This window comes from Diadema antillarum, unplaced genomic scaffold, assembly GCF_040938485.1.
Source record: "Diadema antillarum isolate AM-2024a unplaced genomic scaffold, OU_Dant_1.0 seq00000908_RagTag, whole genome shotgun sequence".
Lineage (NCBI taxonomy): Eukaryota > Metazoa > Echinodermata > Echinoidea > Diadematoida > Diadematidae > Diadema > Diadema antillarum.
This window is the reverse complement of record NW_027271765.1, coordinates 219,065-235,822: the sequence shown is the minus strand read 5'-3', so window position 1 is coordinate 235,822 and position 16,758 is coordinate 219,065. Positions and strand designations below refer to the sequence as shown.

Genomic DNA, 16,758 nt, shown 5'->3' with positions numbered 1-16,758 from the left:
ACATATCTGTTAAATTTCTTTGTAGGTTTGTCTATCCAGCAATGGAGCATCAAACCGACAAATGTACCTACCTTATCTATCATTCTATTATTCTTTTGTCTTTCTGTTTTGCTACCTAGCATCCAACCCACCTGCAATGTACCTGTCTGCCTTTCTTTATAGCTATGTACCTACACTCTTTGCTCCATCTATCTATCTATCTATCTATCTATCTATCTATCTATCTATCTATCTATCTATCTACTTGTATCTATCTATCTATCTATCTATCTATCTATCTATCTATCTATCTATCTATCTATCTATCTATCTATCTATCTATCTATATATCTATCTATCTATCTATCTCTATCTGTTTATCTACCTATGTTTTGATCATGCTGCTATGTGTAACTCATACCATATTATTTTGTTGATCTTTACTTTGCTTAATTTGGGAAGACAAAATAACGCCCTAAACAGAAGAGGTGACAACCGAAATTTGTTGTTTTTGAGTAGTGATAGAGACTATTAAGAAAAAACAAACAAACTTGAAGCACTTTTGTAACATCCTTTCTTTTTTTATGATGATATTCACCCCAAGAAAGGGAATAGCAGGGTATCATGGAATTCAGTTGGAAATGCTGCAGCTGCGGTACAAATGCATTTCTCGAAATTCTGTTTGTGGTCGCAATGTGCCATTCGTACATGAAACTGAATGCTGTAAAAAAAAAAGACTGTATGTGATGGGAAGATGTCATTAAGCATCCTGGGAAATACAGAGGAAATCTGGGGAAAATCTCAGTTTCCTGTTTTCACTAAAGGCAGATTTAAAGTTTAATGTCCAAATTAGACACATGATATCAAATCAGATGACACATCTGCTCTGTGGATAACAATTTTTAATGTTGGCTGATGTCAAAGGCTGTTTCCAAGTGTAAGGGTATCTCCACATGACAGTCTATATAGGCATATCTGTGTTAAAGTGGGTTGTGATAACGCAAGAGTATATCTATACAATACCATGTGTGATGATGTTCTGTTTATTTGTTTTTTGTTTTTCCACCCTTGCTGTGCTTTATTCCCTGATTGACATGCATGCTGAAGTGCTTTCATTCCTGATCGGCACAGATGTCTAGAAACTTTATTGGCAATGAATAAAAGTTACCGAATCCTCCCTAATCGCTGGCGCATCACCATGGCATTTCTGTTGGACTGATAGAGGCACATTGCTGCACCTCTATTAGGGTGTTCAGACACAAAAAATTTATACTAGAACAGTATAGTTATACCAAAATGGTATAGCTATACAATGAATTTATGCGTCTGAACACTAACTATTGAAACGACATATAACGAAACAACGTACAGCTGTATAGCGAAACGACTGTCAGAGCATCGTTTCGAACTAGAACTCGATAACGAATCAGCATTCCATCGTGTCCATTGCGCATCTGAACGTATGGCGACCATAGAACGGTATAACTTGGCGGGGCTTAATGGGAGCGCGCATAGAAGGTGACCCCACACACCTGTCACTCATGACCATAGCAGCATGCGCAGTGAGAAACTGCACATCTATACGACATTTTCCAGAACGGTCGAAATTAATGTTTGAACTGTCTGTCGGCGATGCGATGATTCTTTATATGTCGTTTCTTTATCGAGTTTTGGTATAAACTGGCTTGCGTATGAACAGGGGGTATGAGTGAGCTTGCTGATCTATAACTAGGTCAAGTTTAGATGGATTACTGAATGCTGATGAAAAAAAAAAAATTGGCAAGTTAAAGGGTGTGTACAGTTCTGGTTGAGGTGAGGATTTAGCTTTTAACGTTTTGCGAGATATTCAGAAACCACTCTATGAGATGTCAAAGAGCATGCAAATTCTAAGGGGCATTAAAAATTTATTTGATGAAAATCGGTTTTGAAATGGCTGAGATATCCAAAAACAAGGTGAAACAAAGATGTCCTAATAAAAGGCGTGGCCTGTCGCCTTTTATTATTATCACTTTTTTTAATATCTCGGCCATTTGAAAACCAATTTTCATCAAATAAACATTGAATCCTTCTTAAAATTACATGCTCTTTCATATTTCATATTTAGAGGTTTCTCATTATCTCACTTAGGAATGTTCAAAACATGAATCTCCACTTCAACCAGTAATGTACAGTCCCTTTAAGCTTGGCAAGTTTAACAGCCTGCATAATGTACACTACACTCACAGTATCATGTGTTGTGCGTACTTCATTCTCATCTAAACCCTGCAGGAGAAGAAGAAAGATGCCGGCGCATCCATCCTACGAGATGAGAAGAAAATGGAGACTCTGAAGAGAAAACTACACACAGACGATGAAAGTGAGTTTTGAGTGAAGTGTCTGTCTGTCTGTCTCTCTCTCAAATATTTATATATTACATGTCTGTGTATGTGTGTGTGTGTGTGTGTGTGTGTGTGTGTGTGTGTGTGTATCAGTGGAGTTTTCTGCTCTTCTGTCTCTTTGTATGTATGGAGGAAGATGTATGTCTCTACAGATGATGATAATAAAGAGAATAATGATAATTATAACCAGTATTCATATAGCGCCTTTTCAGAATAAATTCAAGGTATTATGTATACAATACGCATTGTGATATTTTTATGTGTCACATCAGCAGAGAGTAGTAGAGACACTAGTTAGTCTTAGTTTACCTGAAACAAATCTGAAATCTGTCTTATTCTATATACCATAATTTCATACTCAATTTGTCAGTGTCTGCTCAGAAGACGGGCACAGAGCAACTCTGGCAGAAGTGGATATAAATCTCATGTTAAATTTGACAGATTTATTGCATTGACTGTGGAAACCATTTGTGCCCTGTCTTAATTATGTTGCCTCCAAAACATGATCATTCTCCATACACTTTATACATGTTAAACTGGATTCACGAAAGCAAATGGTTAGACATACATGACAAGGCAGAGTAGGTTAACCGCTTGAAGACGAGTCCCGAGTATACTCGGGCAAGTGACTATGGGAAATATGTGTTGTGGCAAAATCAGCCTGTCCTCGATGGGTTAAAGTGCCAGAGAGGAAACAGTGAATAGGGAATTATCTTTTCTTTGTGTGTGTGTGTGTGTGTTTGTGTAATTTGGGAACTAATGGCCTACTCTGAAATATGGTGAACAGGTCGTTCTGATGTAAAAATGACAGGCACTTTTCTATGAATAGATTGACACTTATCCTACACACACACATCATCATCAAGTCTTAACAAATGGCTGCCATCGCTTTTCGCTTTGCAGTGAACTGGCTGGATCACACGCGAACCCTCCGGGAACAAGGCGTAGAAGAGAACGAGTGCCTCATATTCAGACGCAAGTACTTCTACTCCGACCAGAACGTGGACAAGCGCGACCCCGTGCAGCTCAACCTGCTCTATGTCCAGGTATATAGTAATCCTGTGGAAGAGATTTAGATTTTTAGTGGATTTTTTTTTCTTCTGTCCTACATCAGGGTCTCATGAGCATGCACTCTGCTGAGTTAATTCTGCAAGAACCTATTGCCTCATTTAGAAACTCTATAAATGGCATTCTTGTGTCTTGCCTGAGCAGACTGTTTTTTTGTTGTTGTTGTTTTTTTGCCAATGCAGAAAATTGAAATCACACACTCTCCGTAGCTTGTTTTCTCTGTTTGCATTTTGGTGATCTGATATATAAAGTCAAGATTTTTACAATTCAGTATGTAGCATTAAACTGCTGTGTTTGTACTGCATGTAGAGAGTTCATGAAGTTAAAAAAAAAGAAGAAAGATGTGATTAATGAAGCTAGGTTCTTGGTAACAAACTGATTGGGTTATTGCTTTGCTGGCCTTGAGAAAAGTTGCTGAAGTTGCCATCATGTCTCACAAGAATGCCTGTTATATGTTAGATAAGGGATAGCCTATAATCTAGGCTGAGGATGCAGCTACGGTCTTCACTGTCATGCTAAATGTCTGATGCAGCGAGACTATTGTCTAGTTGCTAAGCGATATGTCTGATGTGGCGAGACTACCAACAGTGGATGCGCGCAAAGCATCCACTGCCTATATCCACTCATCTTGCTTTAGATGTTGTACAAAAATTGTACAAGAAATTGCCACAGATTCATAAGTCGATAGTAAGAAAACAACAACTAAAGCAAGACGAGTGGATATAGACGGTGGATGCTTCCACTGTTCATAGTCTGGCCACATCCCAAATGTATCGCTTCGCAAAACAATGGTCTTGCCGCATCAGACGTTTTGCGTAACAGCAAAGACAAAAGCTGCATCCTCTGCATAGATTATAGGCTAAATAAGGAGACACTGAAGAAGACGCAGTGTTTGTAGGCCAAGGTGACTGACAAAGAGTGAATGTTGATGTGACTGCACTCTGATTTTTGCTCATTTGAGTTTACCATCCTCTCAAAGAGAAACAGACACAAAACAACACAGAGCTTCCATTATGCTAGTGGACATGGATATGTAAATCCCATTTGCTCAGGATTACTGTTTTTCAGGAGAGTGAAAAGAAAATACTGTGTGTGTGTATGCATGCCGCTCCATGCTCACGAATTTTACCTCACATCCTAATGCAGCGAGTCTCTTCAAATTGTCAAATTGTGTCACGGAAAATAGATTGTTTTTTTGGAAAGGTCAGCGCAAATCTTGAACTTCCCTCTCTTCTGCGGTAAAAGTATTAAACTGATTTTACGAGTCTCTTCAAATTGTCAAATTGTGTCACGGAAAATAGATTGTTTTCTTGGAAAGGTCAGTGCAAATCTTGGACTTCCCTCTATTCTGTAACAAAAATATTAAACTGACTTTACTGAGAGTGACATAAGTGAATGTGGGTCTGAGCACCAGGAGACTCTGTTCATCTTGTGATGTTCAAAGAATCAGTGTACACTGTACATCAACTGTTTTTCCCCAAATGCAAAGTGTTAGAAAAGGAAGTGGATGAGATTTGTTACATCCTTGGATTATTTAGTAGCCTCAGATACCACAAATGGGTTAAATCAAAGCTTGTATTAGGTTTCTATATATCATCATATCACTCTGCAAGTTTAATGAAATTTCACCTGCCAGTTTTAAACCACACGAGATGCCGCACTGCACTTTTCCTTTTCAGCGTGCCAATGTGTGGAAAACGCAAAATGAGGATCAGAACATCGCTGTTTGAATTTCCGTTTTAGATGCAGATTTCTCTGAAATCAAATGAAATGAGACTTATTTTGTTCAACAGGGTTTGATGGTAAAGTACCAAAATATATGGTGAAATGCTTCATGTTTAGCTTCTTGGAGCTCTATGCTGTATGCAACATTCTGTGCCTGACAAAGAGTTCAATAGATATGAATATTATTGCAAGTCCTTTTCAATATTTGAGTTTAAAACTGGTAGTTGCAACGCAAACACCAAAAGATGAAATTTGACTGTTTTCTTATTTCCTCCCCCCACCCCCTCTTTCTTCTCTCTTTCCCTCTTTTTGTTTGTTTTCCTTGAATGCATTCAGTCCCGTGATGCCATCTTGAACGGAACTCACCCGTGTTCGTATGACGAGGCCGTCGTGCTGGCCGGAACGCAGTGCCAGATCCAGTATGGGGACTACAACGAGAGCAAGCACAAGCCAGGGTTCCTGGAGTGAGTATGAGAGGGCAGCCATTTGTTGAGGACGAAAGCAACATTGATTGATTCAGGGTTCTGTCAAGAAATGTGCGTGTGAAGCAAAAATTGCAAAAAGAACAAAGACAACAACAACAAAACTCCCTCCCTACCCCCACCCCCCCCCCCCCCCCACCCAACTCAAAAAAAGTGGAAATATGTGTGATGACCATTTTGTTTCCGAAAGTACATGTATGAGCCTAGGAAATGAATGAGAATGAGACAATTTTGTATCGGTGAATTCAATTTCTGGCACAGACATTTGACGCAAGTTGGAATTATGTCTTTGTCATGACACCAGCTACAAACAGTGGCATCATAAGTTTTATTGGCCTCATATTTCATGATAATCTGTTCTTCCTTTTTTTTGGGGGGGGGGGTGGAGGGAGGAAGAGTGTCTGGAATCACTAAATCATAAGTTGCCCCCTGTTGAATTTTCCCCATATGCAAGTCAACTTTGAGGAATAGAGCATAATCTAACATACATGTATTTGGACATAAAAGAAGAAAGTTTACGTGATTGACAGAATGATTAACGTCTGATTTTGCGAAACTGTGATTAGAATTACAGAGTTATATGTGCATTTGCCCTGCCAATTTGTTGTTGCATTTTAATGATAAGCAGTGACGAACTTACGCAATAATGAACTTCACGGGTAATGATGTCATCACTCTCAAATAGTTGGCTGCAACCAATATTGCCGTTCAGTGAAAACATGCGAAGCTTTAAAATTCCACAATTTTCTTATGTCATGAGAATGAGCTATTGTGGCTCAGTAGATGACAGTGCAACCCAGGACTGTAAATCATGAGCTCCCTGGTTGGATTCCCCTTGGCTGCAGCGGCTACGCCCACAGGCAGGGCACTTCATCCCCATTGCGCAGTAGTCCTTCGAAGGGCACTGTATACGCTGAATATTTCGCGAGGTTTTTTATTTTCGTGAATTTCACGAGTCAGCTGCTATTCGCGAAATTAAAGACACATGAAAATATTGACTCTGATCCCGATATGAATGTGATGTATGGGTATACATTTCTCCGTTCAGTATAGGACTCCATGATTGCGAATTTAACCACCCGCTAAATCGTCGCGAAGTCTCGATTCGTGAAAATTTAGACTCGCTTAATATATGGCATATACAGTACTTCAAGCTGTCTGTCCCTGTGGTTGCTTGTTTGCCTTCAAGCATCTATTGCATTATTTGTGGCCACTTCTAACAAATCATGATGCGATACTTCTACAACGATTGCTCGTAATGACAGTTCTATCATGTCTGCTTCCGACATGTTGTAGTCTAGTTGTCAGTGTCAATTCAAACGTTATTAAAGTGGCATTGCATTTGGAACTCCCTGCCACAGAACAGATTGCTTTCTGAAGATGCATCGGTAAGAGAAGATAAAAGGCTGAAAGAAATGAAGGAACGAAGGACAAAGCAGGAGAGAGTGAGAGGGAGAGATAGGTACATGTAGAAGTGCAAGAGTGATTTAAATTGAACTTGTTTGTGATTGAAATCGAGTGATGCACTACGTTCCAATCCATGGAGATTTACCGGATCAGATGGAATGAATCATCACTAGTTTCTGCCATTATTCCATGAAGGGTTTCTTCGAAATGAACCTGTGTTTACTCGTGGAAACATATTTCAAAATCTTACGACAGTGAATTTTGAAAAAAATGCCTTGCAAGGTCATTCTGCCATTCAGGTCCTGTTGATCCCAACTTATGAAAAAGTAAGATGGCAAGGACAGAGAAATTTATGCATCATAATCTAGTACAATGTACCACAAAACACTCAGACTTTGTACTGAGGAGGCCTGTTGTGGCGGTGACATATCACATGTCACTTCATGAATGCTAGGGAATGAAAGCAAAATAAATTTCCCATTTCTTGCGGTTTGGTTGTCCCCCCCCCCCTCCATATTCATTCAACAGTTCCTTTATGTGTGATATCAGTTTCCTCATACTAGGCTAGACAAAATATATTGAAACAAATAGTGGCTATTAAAGCCATCCTTAATTGATATGTGCTGTTCGCTCTATTTACGTACATTTGTATGTAAACACTTTTTCTGTTTGGCCAGGTTATGGAAATTACACAAACACGGTGAGGGAATTAGCAAGGGGGTCGTGTCCTTTACTTGTATGCTTTCTCGGATACGTATTTGTTTTGTCTTCATATCTTCTATTTTGCTTTCGTTGAAAAGAAAGCAGAAAAAAGAGGAAATGAGCTTGCTGCATTATGAGTGGTTACTGTACGTCTTGACATATTTTCGTGCACATTTTTCGTGAATGGCAGTTGATTGAGAAATTCTTGTTAGTTGTTTATGAAGGGCTTTGTGGTCTTCTCATTATCATTATAATTGACAAAACAATGACAAAACACAAAGTTCGGAAGAAAGTGTTATTTCTCAAACAGACTGTTTTGTACATAACATGGTTTGAAATGAGAACAAATTTCTCATAAAAAATTGAGCCTACCAGTATCAAGGATTTGAGCGTAGGGCGGGAAAGCATGGCATCTTGGGCTCTGCTACTAGTAGTCACTAGCAACGCTCGTGTGCTGGCACAGGACATTGTGTGCGAAGCAAACTTTTGTCTTCATTTTCATCAACATTTATTGCGGGTTGTTATTTTTTAGTTCAAGAGGCTATTCATGAAAAGTAATCCACCGCAAATATTTCAGTGTATAAAGTACTTTCCTTTTTCCCTGTGATTTTCACTCTGATTTAGGGAATCATTTGTTCATCTTTCTCTCTTACTTTTCAGGTTGAAGGACATGGTCCCCAGGGAATACGTGAAAGTGAAAGGTGTGGAGAAGAGGATATTTTTGGTAAGGGAACATTTTTTTCCTCCCCTCTCCTCCTCTTTCCATGCTGCTGCCCTCGCTCTTTCTAACTTTTCTAAACTCTCTCCTATTCACTAGGATGGACTGAGGGCTAGTTACTGTGCCTAATTGTTCTTGTAGACTGTTTGAAGTATTCTGATGATTTGTGAAATTGAGTCTGTCTTCATGATCGGGGGAATTTTGCCATAGAACTCATCATGTCATCATTTACTAATTTTGAATTTAACTGCATGCATTTTAATTCTTTAAAAAAAAAAAAGATTTTGACTGAACTGATTCATTGATTAGATCTACACAAAATCAGAAAGAAATTTTCAGGAATTTGCCAATTCAAGTAAAAAAACAACAACAACCAAAGCCCAGATCTTCAATGTTCTAACATGTATTGTCGATTTGATAATTAGCTATGAACTGAGCAATTCAGAGGCTGTTGAAAATCTTGGCATCAGAGAAGAATTGTACATGAACAACAAATACTCTAGTTTAAATGAAAGACGGTCTTTTTTTTTGTTTTTTGTTCACTACTTTATGAAATACTACTCAATTAATCTATAGGACTACAGTAACGAGATAGGACATGAAATGACAGAAATGTGGTATGTTGAAGGTAATAGACATTATGAAAAAAGAAAACCCAAAGTAGAGCCAATACTAACAAGGTGTTAATGCAATTGTCAGAAAGTAGAACCTTATTGAATATTTCTACCTAACTTGTCCTTTGTTGAGTGATATTAAAGGCTGTGAGAAGCGCAGTGCTAACTTCATTTTTTTTTTTTTACATATCATTTCATTTTCTTAACGTGTTTTTTTTTGATATCGTCTTTACTGTGTGTATTCAGACCTCAAAAAAAAAAATCATTCATTTGTATTTATTACTTTTCATGCAAGTTCATGGATTGTGTTTACTTAAGGTGTAATTTCAGTGATAAGGTAATAGGAATAAACGTGTGCGTGTACATGTTATCATGTTGTAGCAGACCATTTCTAGATCTTGCCATCGACTTGGCAAGATCATTTCTTGTTCTTGCTGGTCATTATAATATGTTTCTGCCCTATCTCTGTGTAAAAGGAGAATTATGATATGACTTGAGCATACGCTGGGAAAGCTTCCATGCTCGGGTCTCTCGCTGGACGACCCGAGCGTTTGATTGGCAAACTAGAACAAACAACATTCTGAACATTGGACTTTGTGAGAGCAGCAGAGATTATAATCTGGTACTGGTAATCTCTCCGCGCTATGATTTGCCAGTTTCAGTTCAGTCCCACCCATTGAGTTTCATGTCTCATCTGTCATGCTGCCATGCAGAGAGGCTGTACAATTATACTCAAAGTGACATTCATACTCTGTTGTTGGCCACCTGTCACCAAAAGTCCACTCCATGAATTACAGGGCGTGACATACCTGATGATGGAAAAAGAGCAGCAAGAAGATTATAGCCAAGGAGATATCTCTGGTGTCATCATGTGACTCCAGTATTATCTCTCACGTGTCAGCATTTTTCCTCCAAAAAAGAGGAAAATTAAACTACATTATACATAGAAAAGAGTAGACTAACAACTTGTGGACAATGATTGATGCTTTTTGGCAAGCACTCATGTTTGTTTTTTATTGTTGTTTTTTTGCAGCATTGTCTCCAGTAATGTATATGAAAATCCTTATTTTCGATTTTGTTGCTTTTAACAGTAGCTTACCAGTCCCCTTGTATGTTGTAACTTAGCTCTTTTTTTTCCCTTCCCTTTTGAACTGTATGACCCACCTATTGAATATCCTGCCACCTCCTTCTTTTTTTTGCACAGCTAGATTAGAGGTTACCTCTGCTCTCCATATATAAAGCAGTTCCCTGCTGACAATTGGTCCTCTTTCACTCTCTGTCCATCTTAGAATGGGCACAGAAGAGCAATTTGCCGAGGGAGCATAGCTCAAAAATAGCGAGATCTGCCTGTGCTGCCGTTGAGATATGACACTTGCTCTTCAAAATGCCAGAGTTTTGCCTCTGATTGTAGACATGTCGCCTGTCGATGTCAGGCGCATCATTTCAAACATGGTGCCTCCCAAATTGTTGCTCTGGTGCCTGTGAGTATGTTGAAAAAGAAACTTGTTTCCCCTCATTTCATCTCTCCAGTTTTCTTCCATATATGATAAATTTATTGGTGCAGATGACACTAAAAATATAAGCTATATAAGTAAATTTAATTTCAACGTTATGCCAAAGAAAGAGTTGCAGATGAAACCACATCAACCTTCTTACCCAGCATCAGATCAGAATGTGTGCCTGGATCGTGACATCTTGTGTGACTTTCTTCTTGTTGCTTTTTTTTTGCATCTCTCTGTTATGCACAGGAACACCGAAACATGATCGGGATGAGCGAGTTGGATGCCAAAGTGAAGTACACACAGCACTGCCGATCCCTCAAGACCTACGGCATTACCTTCTTCCTTGTAAAGGTTCGTGTGATTGCTCTTAAAGCTCTACTTTTGTCTCTTATTTCTGATTTCTAGTACATTTGTACATATTTCCAGTTACTGATGTTGTTAAATGTGATGATGATAGTGATGATAATGTAATGATAGTGATGATGGTAACAGTGATGATGAATTGAGGTATGAGTTGTTGTTTTTTCCACTTTGTCTCCCTCTGTACAATTGGAATTTGTTTGTTTGTTTGTTCATTTTCCATCTGAGAAGATGGCTTGATAGCCCATATTCAGCTGTGCTAAGCTGGTTGATCCATGGGGTCCATTTTGATGTGAGGCGAGACCACTTCACAGGGTTTACACCCTGCAATTTGTAAGATCACAACTGCCGATCAATATTTTTTGACAAACATGTCGGAAAAAGGGAACCAGAGAGAATCACGCTGGTTCCGGAAAGCAGTAGACGACAGGTTTTATTCCCGCTGGTTCCTTTTTTTCCAACTTGTTTGTCAAAAATATAGATCAGCAGTTGAGATCTTATAAATTTCGTTTGTACAGAAAGTGACAAATTGAAGAAAATGCATACCTCAATCATCACCCCTCTGCTTAATTATCTCTTGCTTTCAGTTGATGATGATGATAATCATGACCACGTCATGATAATGGCGATAATAATGATTATTTTCATAATGATTATAATTATGATTATGATGAAGATATCTATCCCTCATGATGGTATTGATAAAATCAGTAATAATGATGATACAAAGAAATTTGTATGCATTTGTTTTGACATATAGCACACTTGTACTGTATTGCTGTGCTCAAAGCTCTCACAATAAATCATTCGTTTATTGAAATATGGTCCCTACTATCTCAGGCCTCATAGCATATGATATCGTTAGTGGCTGTTCACCACAAGAAACAAAAGTGTACTGTAAAACCAAAAATTTTTGTGTCCATGAAACTTCCGCAAATTTTGCGTGGAGCCGAGATTCGTGAAAGTGAAATGCACACCCGAAGTATGACCACACATTACGTTGAATGCCAGCTCCAATTCGCGAAAGTTTCAAGCAGCGGATGTTTCTGTTTTTTTTCTGTCTTTTTCTTTTTGTGTAGACTGCTGCAGATATACATGTATAGTTAACTGGAATATTTTGTCTGTTGTTCCCTCCCCTCCTCTTCCCTTCCCCCTTTTTCCACTTTCAGGAAAAAATGAAAGGCAAGAACAAGCTTGTGCCTCGTCTTCTTGGCATCAACAGGGAGAGCGTGGTTCGTGTGGATGAAAGAACCAAAGAGGTCAGTAAACTTCTCTTTTTTTTAGCCGTAGTGTGTGGTATGTTGATATCTAATTTGCCTGTATAGATACCAAATTAGTGTTCAATGCAGTTGTCTTATAGGGATCTGCTTTCCCTTTCTTATAAACTTATGTAGAATATGCATGTACAACGTAGTATACAGATAATGCATGTTAGCTAGTGCATTGAAATGAAATGAAATGAAATTTATTCATATTCCACATAGTGGACATTATATATATATATATACAATATATAGAAAGAACAATATAAACAAAATATCGTGACTTTTTTGTTTTTGTTTTTGATATAATCACAAATGTGGAGGGGACTACTAAGAAGCACTGCTTGTAAAATGTAGACCCCCTAACGATGTGCGAGAAGAGCCCCTACAGATATACCACATGGGGTCCGCAGGACCAAGTGTGGTATCATATCCAGGTGGCGAGTCAAGCACAGAGTGCAGTATTTCGGCAAAAGCAAACGTGTTATTTGTTTTATGTGACTTCCCCCTCCAAACTGAGCTACACATACTCCTCAAAAAACAATCAAATAATACATGTACAACCTGTATGTCGGAGAGTTGAAATGTAGTGTAAATGTACTATACTGCACTTGCCACAGTGCAGTATATATTGCATTTGGGATAGTGTCGTTCCTGCACTCTAATACAACTGCATGCTCTAGTGCAGTCCACTGAATGTCATGTGATCTAAATTGAACCAGTCAGATTACAGAACATTCTTGGAAGTTTTATAATACATTTTATGTGAAGAATGTGCAGAGGAATTTATCTACAAATACATTTGCAGTAGCTTTAGTCCCTCCCCACTCCAAAAAAGAAAAAGAAAAAAAAAGAATCAGCAACTGTTTACATTTTATATTTTTTTAAAGCATTTTACTTCATATTTAGAGAGATCAATAAATATATATGATTATCATAATTCAAGAAACAATTGAAAATATATGATAATATTCAAAGTAACAGACTGAAGAAAAGTCGATGGATTGTATGTCTGCATACGTTGTGTAAACCATTATCTACAAATACATTTGCAGGAGCTTTAGTCCCTCCCCACTCCAAAAAAGAAAAAGAACAAAAGAGAATCAGCAACTGTTTACATTTTATTTTTTTTTTGACAGCATTTTACTTCGTATTTAGAGGGATCAATAAATATATGATTATCATAATTCAAGAAACAATTGAAAATATATGATAATATTCAAAGTAACAGACTGAAGAAAAGTCGATGGATTGTATGTCTGCATACGTTGTGTAAACCATTAGTGAAAGCAGACAGACCTCTCCTTTACCTTTCTCCTTTCTACTATCCTATCTCTATGCAAGTCATCCCTCCCTCCTATTCTCTTTCCGATGTGTATTATGTACAGGGGCTGCACGCAAATCGAGCCACGCTTATGCTGTAGCCCCACTGTATTATTCATTGTTGTATTGCTCATATGTTTTGCTGTACATTGTGTAAAGGCAATGAAGAAAAATTTTGTGAACAACTTATGTTTGTGTATGCATATATATATGTACATGTATGTGCGTGTACAATGATAATACAGAAATCAATAAATCAAATCAAATCAAAAAAAAAAAAATAGTGTGGTCTCTGAGATAAATAAGGGAGATTTGCAAACATACAATGTATCTTAGGACCTCTCCTGACATTTCAGTTAATTTTGTGAACACACATTGATCATTCAGTCATTAGCAAATGATTCATGATGATAATTATGATTATTAATCATTGCCATGATCATGATCGCAGTGATGATTAGTGTTATTGCCATCAGAAATTTTGTGAATTCTGTGATTTCTTGTTTTGCAACAGATCCTGAAGACATGGCCGCTGACCACTGTACGTCGCTGGGCCGCCTCCCCAAAGAGCTTCACGCTGGACTTTGGTGACCACTCGGACGCCTACTACTCCATGCAGACCACCGAGGGGGAGGCCATCGGAGCCCTGATCGCCGGCTACATCGACATCATCCTGAAGAAGGTAAAAAATACGAATTGACTTCATCTGAGGGCAAGAGGCTGTCTCGCTATCAGGAAAAGAGAATATTGGCCTGTTTTGTGTGCTGATTTGGCTGGCTGTGTGACAGCTGCAGTCAGCCAATGATTGGGGAGATATTTGTATGCTGCTATTCTTTCTTTCTTTTTTTTTTTCAATTGAGTTAAATTCAATTTTATTTCAATTTCTTCTTCGACAGAACATAACAGAAAATACACAAAATACAAATGATCTTGAGTACTCGGTTGTTGACTGTACTATGAAAATTAGGGGTACTTACCAAATTAAAAGCATGTATACATGTAAACATTTGTCAAAGTAGATAACTTTTTTCAAAATGATACAGTAAACATGCATAACAACAGAGCTGACATGGTGACTACAGCTGTAAAATGAGGAATGTTCACATGCATTTTAATTTCACAAATTTCGCGAGAGCCAAGATTCGCGAAATTAAAATGCACGAGAAGGCTCTTGTCTGCACTGTATGCATTGAATGCCAGAGGCACTTCGTGAAAATTTCTTGCCGTGAAAAAGACCAAAAAATTTCATGCTGCTAAAATATCATGTTTTACAGGATTGTGTTTCAGTCAGCAGTGTACACCTGTATGTTATGCAGGTATCATTATATCTTTGTCACCATTATTCATGTAGCAATTTGTTTAATTTTTGTATATGAGCCTATATATTTTCATCACTTTTTCTTTTTCCCATCGCATTGGAAGTATTATCTAATTTAATGTACTTTTGTCCTCATTAGTGGTCTATAAACTCTATTTCTGTAAGCAAAGGAACTGCAACACATGTCTTTAGGTTTTTGTTTGTCTGTTGTTGTTTTTTATTTGCTTTCACAAGTGAAATCATTTTTCGCAAGTTAATGAGGGACCAAATTTTTTTCACAAGGTAGTGGTCTTCCTTCGTACATGATGAGAATTCTCTGTATCGCATATAAATGTGAACATTTCTTCACTAGCGGTAAGCCTGTGCACTGGCCGTATACTTCATGCAAATGAATGAGGTGATCTTATGTACTCACGTCCACATGCCAAAGTCAACCAGAGTCACATTTTCAGTGTTCACTTGTGCATTGCCAGTAATGCAGAGTTACTGTGCAGCAGGCACAGGTAGAGTGTATAATGTTATTTCTTTTTATCACAACTAAAACATTGTCACTTCAAAACAGAAAGGCATTTTCAGAGCTTATAAATTGATGTTTCTTTTCCCAACAAGTAACAATTGCTGAAAAAATCTACAAAACTGTGGTAGTTTGGAGATTGAGATAGAGCTCCATGTGTTTTGCTAACGATCACATGCATTGTAGAGCTCGTGCTGTGCACCGGCACAGTTTTTTCAACACATTGTTGCAGAAATGAATGGTACTGGCACCGTTTTAAGTTTTGACAGTTACAGTGTATTTGCAATAGGGAGAATTAAAGGCTCGATATTCTTGTAACTCAGGAGGGTTGATGTGAAGCTCATGTAGCGTTTTCTTCATCCTGCGGAAGACCCCGCAATGAGAAACACCTGTTTCTCCCAAGTTGGGAATCAAACTGTTTGGTTTGGTTTCCAATGTCTCTGGACATTGTTTCTACATTTGTACATGCCAGTGCTTTCCTGTTTGCAAGGAAAATCCTCCCAAACTATCTGGAGAGGCTCCATTTTACACTCTCCCTGCCCCCCCCTTTTTTTTGGGGGGGGGGGGTGGGGGGGGTGGGAGCAAGAGATGAAATTATGAAATCACAAGATGTACCATTTTGATTGTTATCTATGCCAGTCTTGAAAAGAATTACTTGTATTCTGTAGTCACATGATTTGGAATAGGTGTATTCATTCTCTTGGATTATTTTTTCTACCTCCTACAGCAAAAGGGCAAAGACAGGATGGGCATGGATGGAGACGAAGAATCACTCCTATACGAAGACAACGTCATGGCAACCAAGGCACGCATCATCCAGCTGCAGTCCAACAAGAAGGACCACGTGATCGAGGGCTCGGTGGCCATCCCTGCTGTCATGCGGGCGGGCGGACAGGGTGAGTCGTTGTCTGTTAGCATTTTGTATCTTGGCCAAGTCACCAGGTGAGAGTAACTGAGGGCAATATATCATGTGGCATTTATGAATCTTTCACAAACCCACAGGGAAGAAGCTACATACTGCATGGTGGTGTTTGGAGTTTGATGTTTGGGTGTTCTTCGGGTGAGCTGGTAGAATTTGTCATTTAATGTTTTGGGATGTCTCTAACGGTACTGTGGTCTACCAGGGTATCGTTGGCTGTCATCTTCACCACATTGGTGAATTTTCAAATCTGCATGTGCAGGGGATAAAGTTGGTACTTTAAAAGACATTTTTGCAACAACGTAGTTTAAGCATTGCAATGACCTGCTTTATTAGTCGACACAGTTAAGAAACTTGTCTGTAGGCTGTATTTATTAGAGATATAACAAGTTAGTGAAGAGAAACAGATTACATTAACATTGAAATTCCTCCATTTAAAGTTAACCTCACAAGGACAAGTGCATGTTTACCATTTTTCAACTTTATG

General features: G+C 38.4%; 1 protein-coding gene across 1 annotated transcript in view; it reads left to right on the top strand.

The window, feature by feature from the left end:
- LOC139741162 (talin-1-like) overlaps positions 1-16,758 on the top strand; it is a 188,767-nt gene that overhangs the window by 75,209 nt on the left and 96,800 nt on the right. The window contains exons 7-14 of the mRNA XM_071651752.1: positions 2,248-2,335; positions 3,261-3,403; positions 5,487-5,614; positions 8,402-8,465; positions 10,822-10,926; positions 12,105-12,194; positions 14,035-14,202; positions 16,080-16,248. Coding sequence (XP_071507853.1) covers positions 2,248-2,335; positions 3,261-3,403; positions 5,487-5,614; positions 8,402-8,465; positions 10,822-10,926; positions 12,105-12,194; positions 14,035-14,202; positions 16,080-16,248 — 955 coding nt within the window. The remainder of the gene's footprint in view (positions 1-2,247; positions 2,336-3,260; positions 3,404-5,486; positions 5,615-8,401; positions 8,466-10,821; positions 10,927-12,104; positions 12,195-14,034; positions 14,203-16,079; positions 16,249-16,758) is intronic.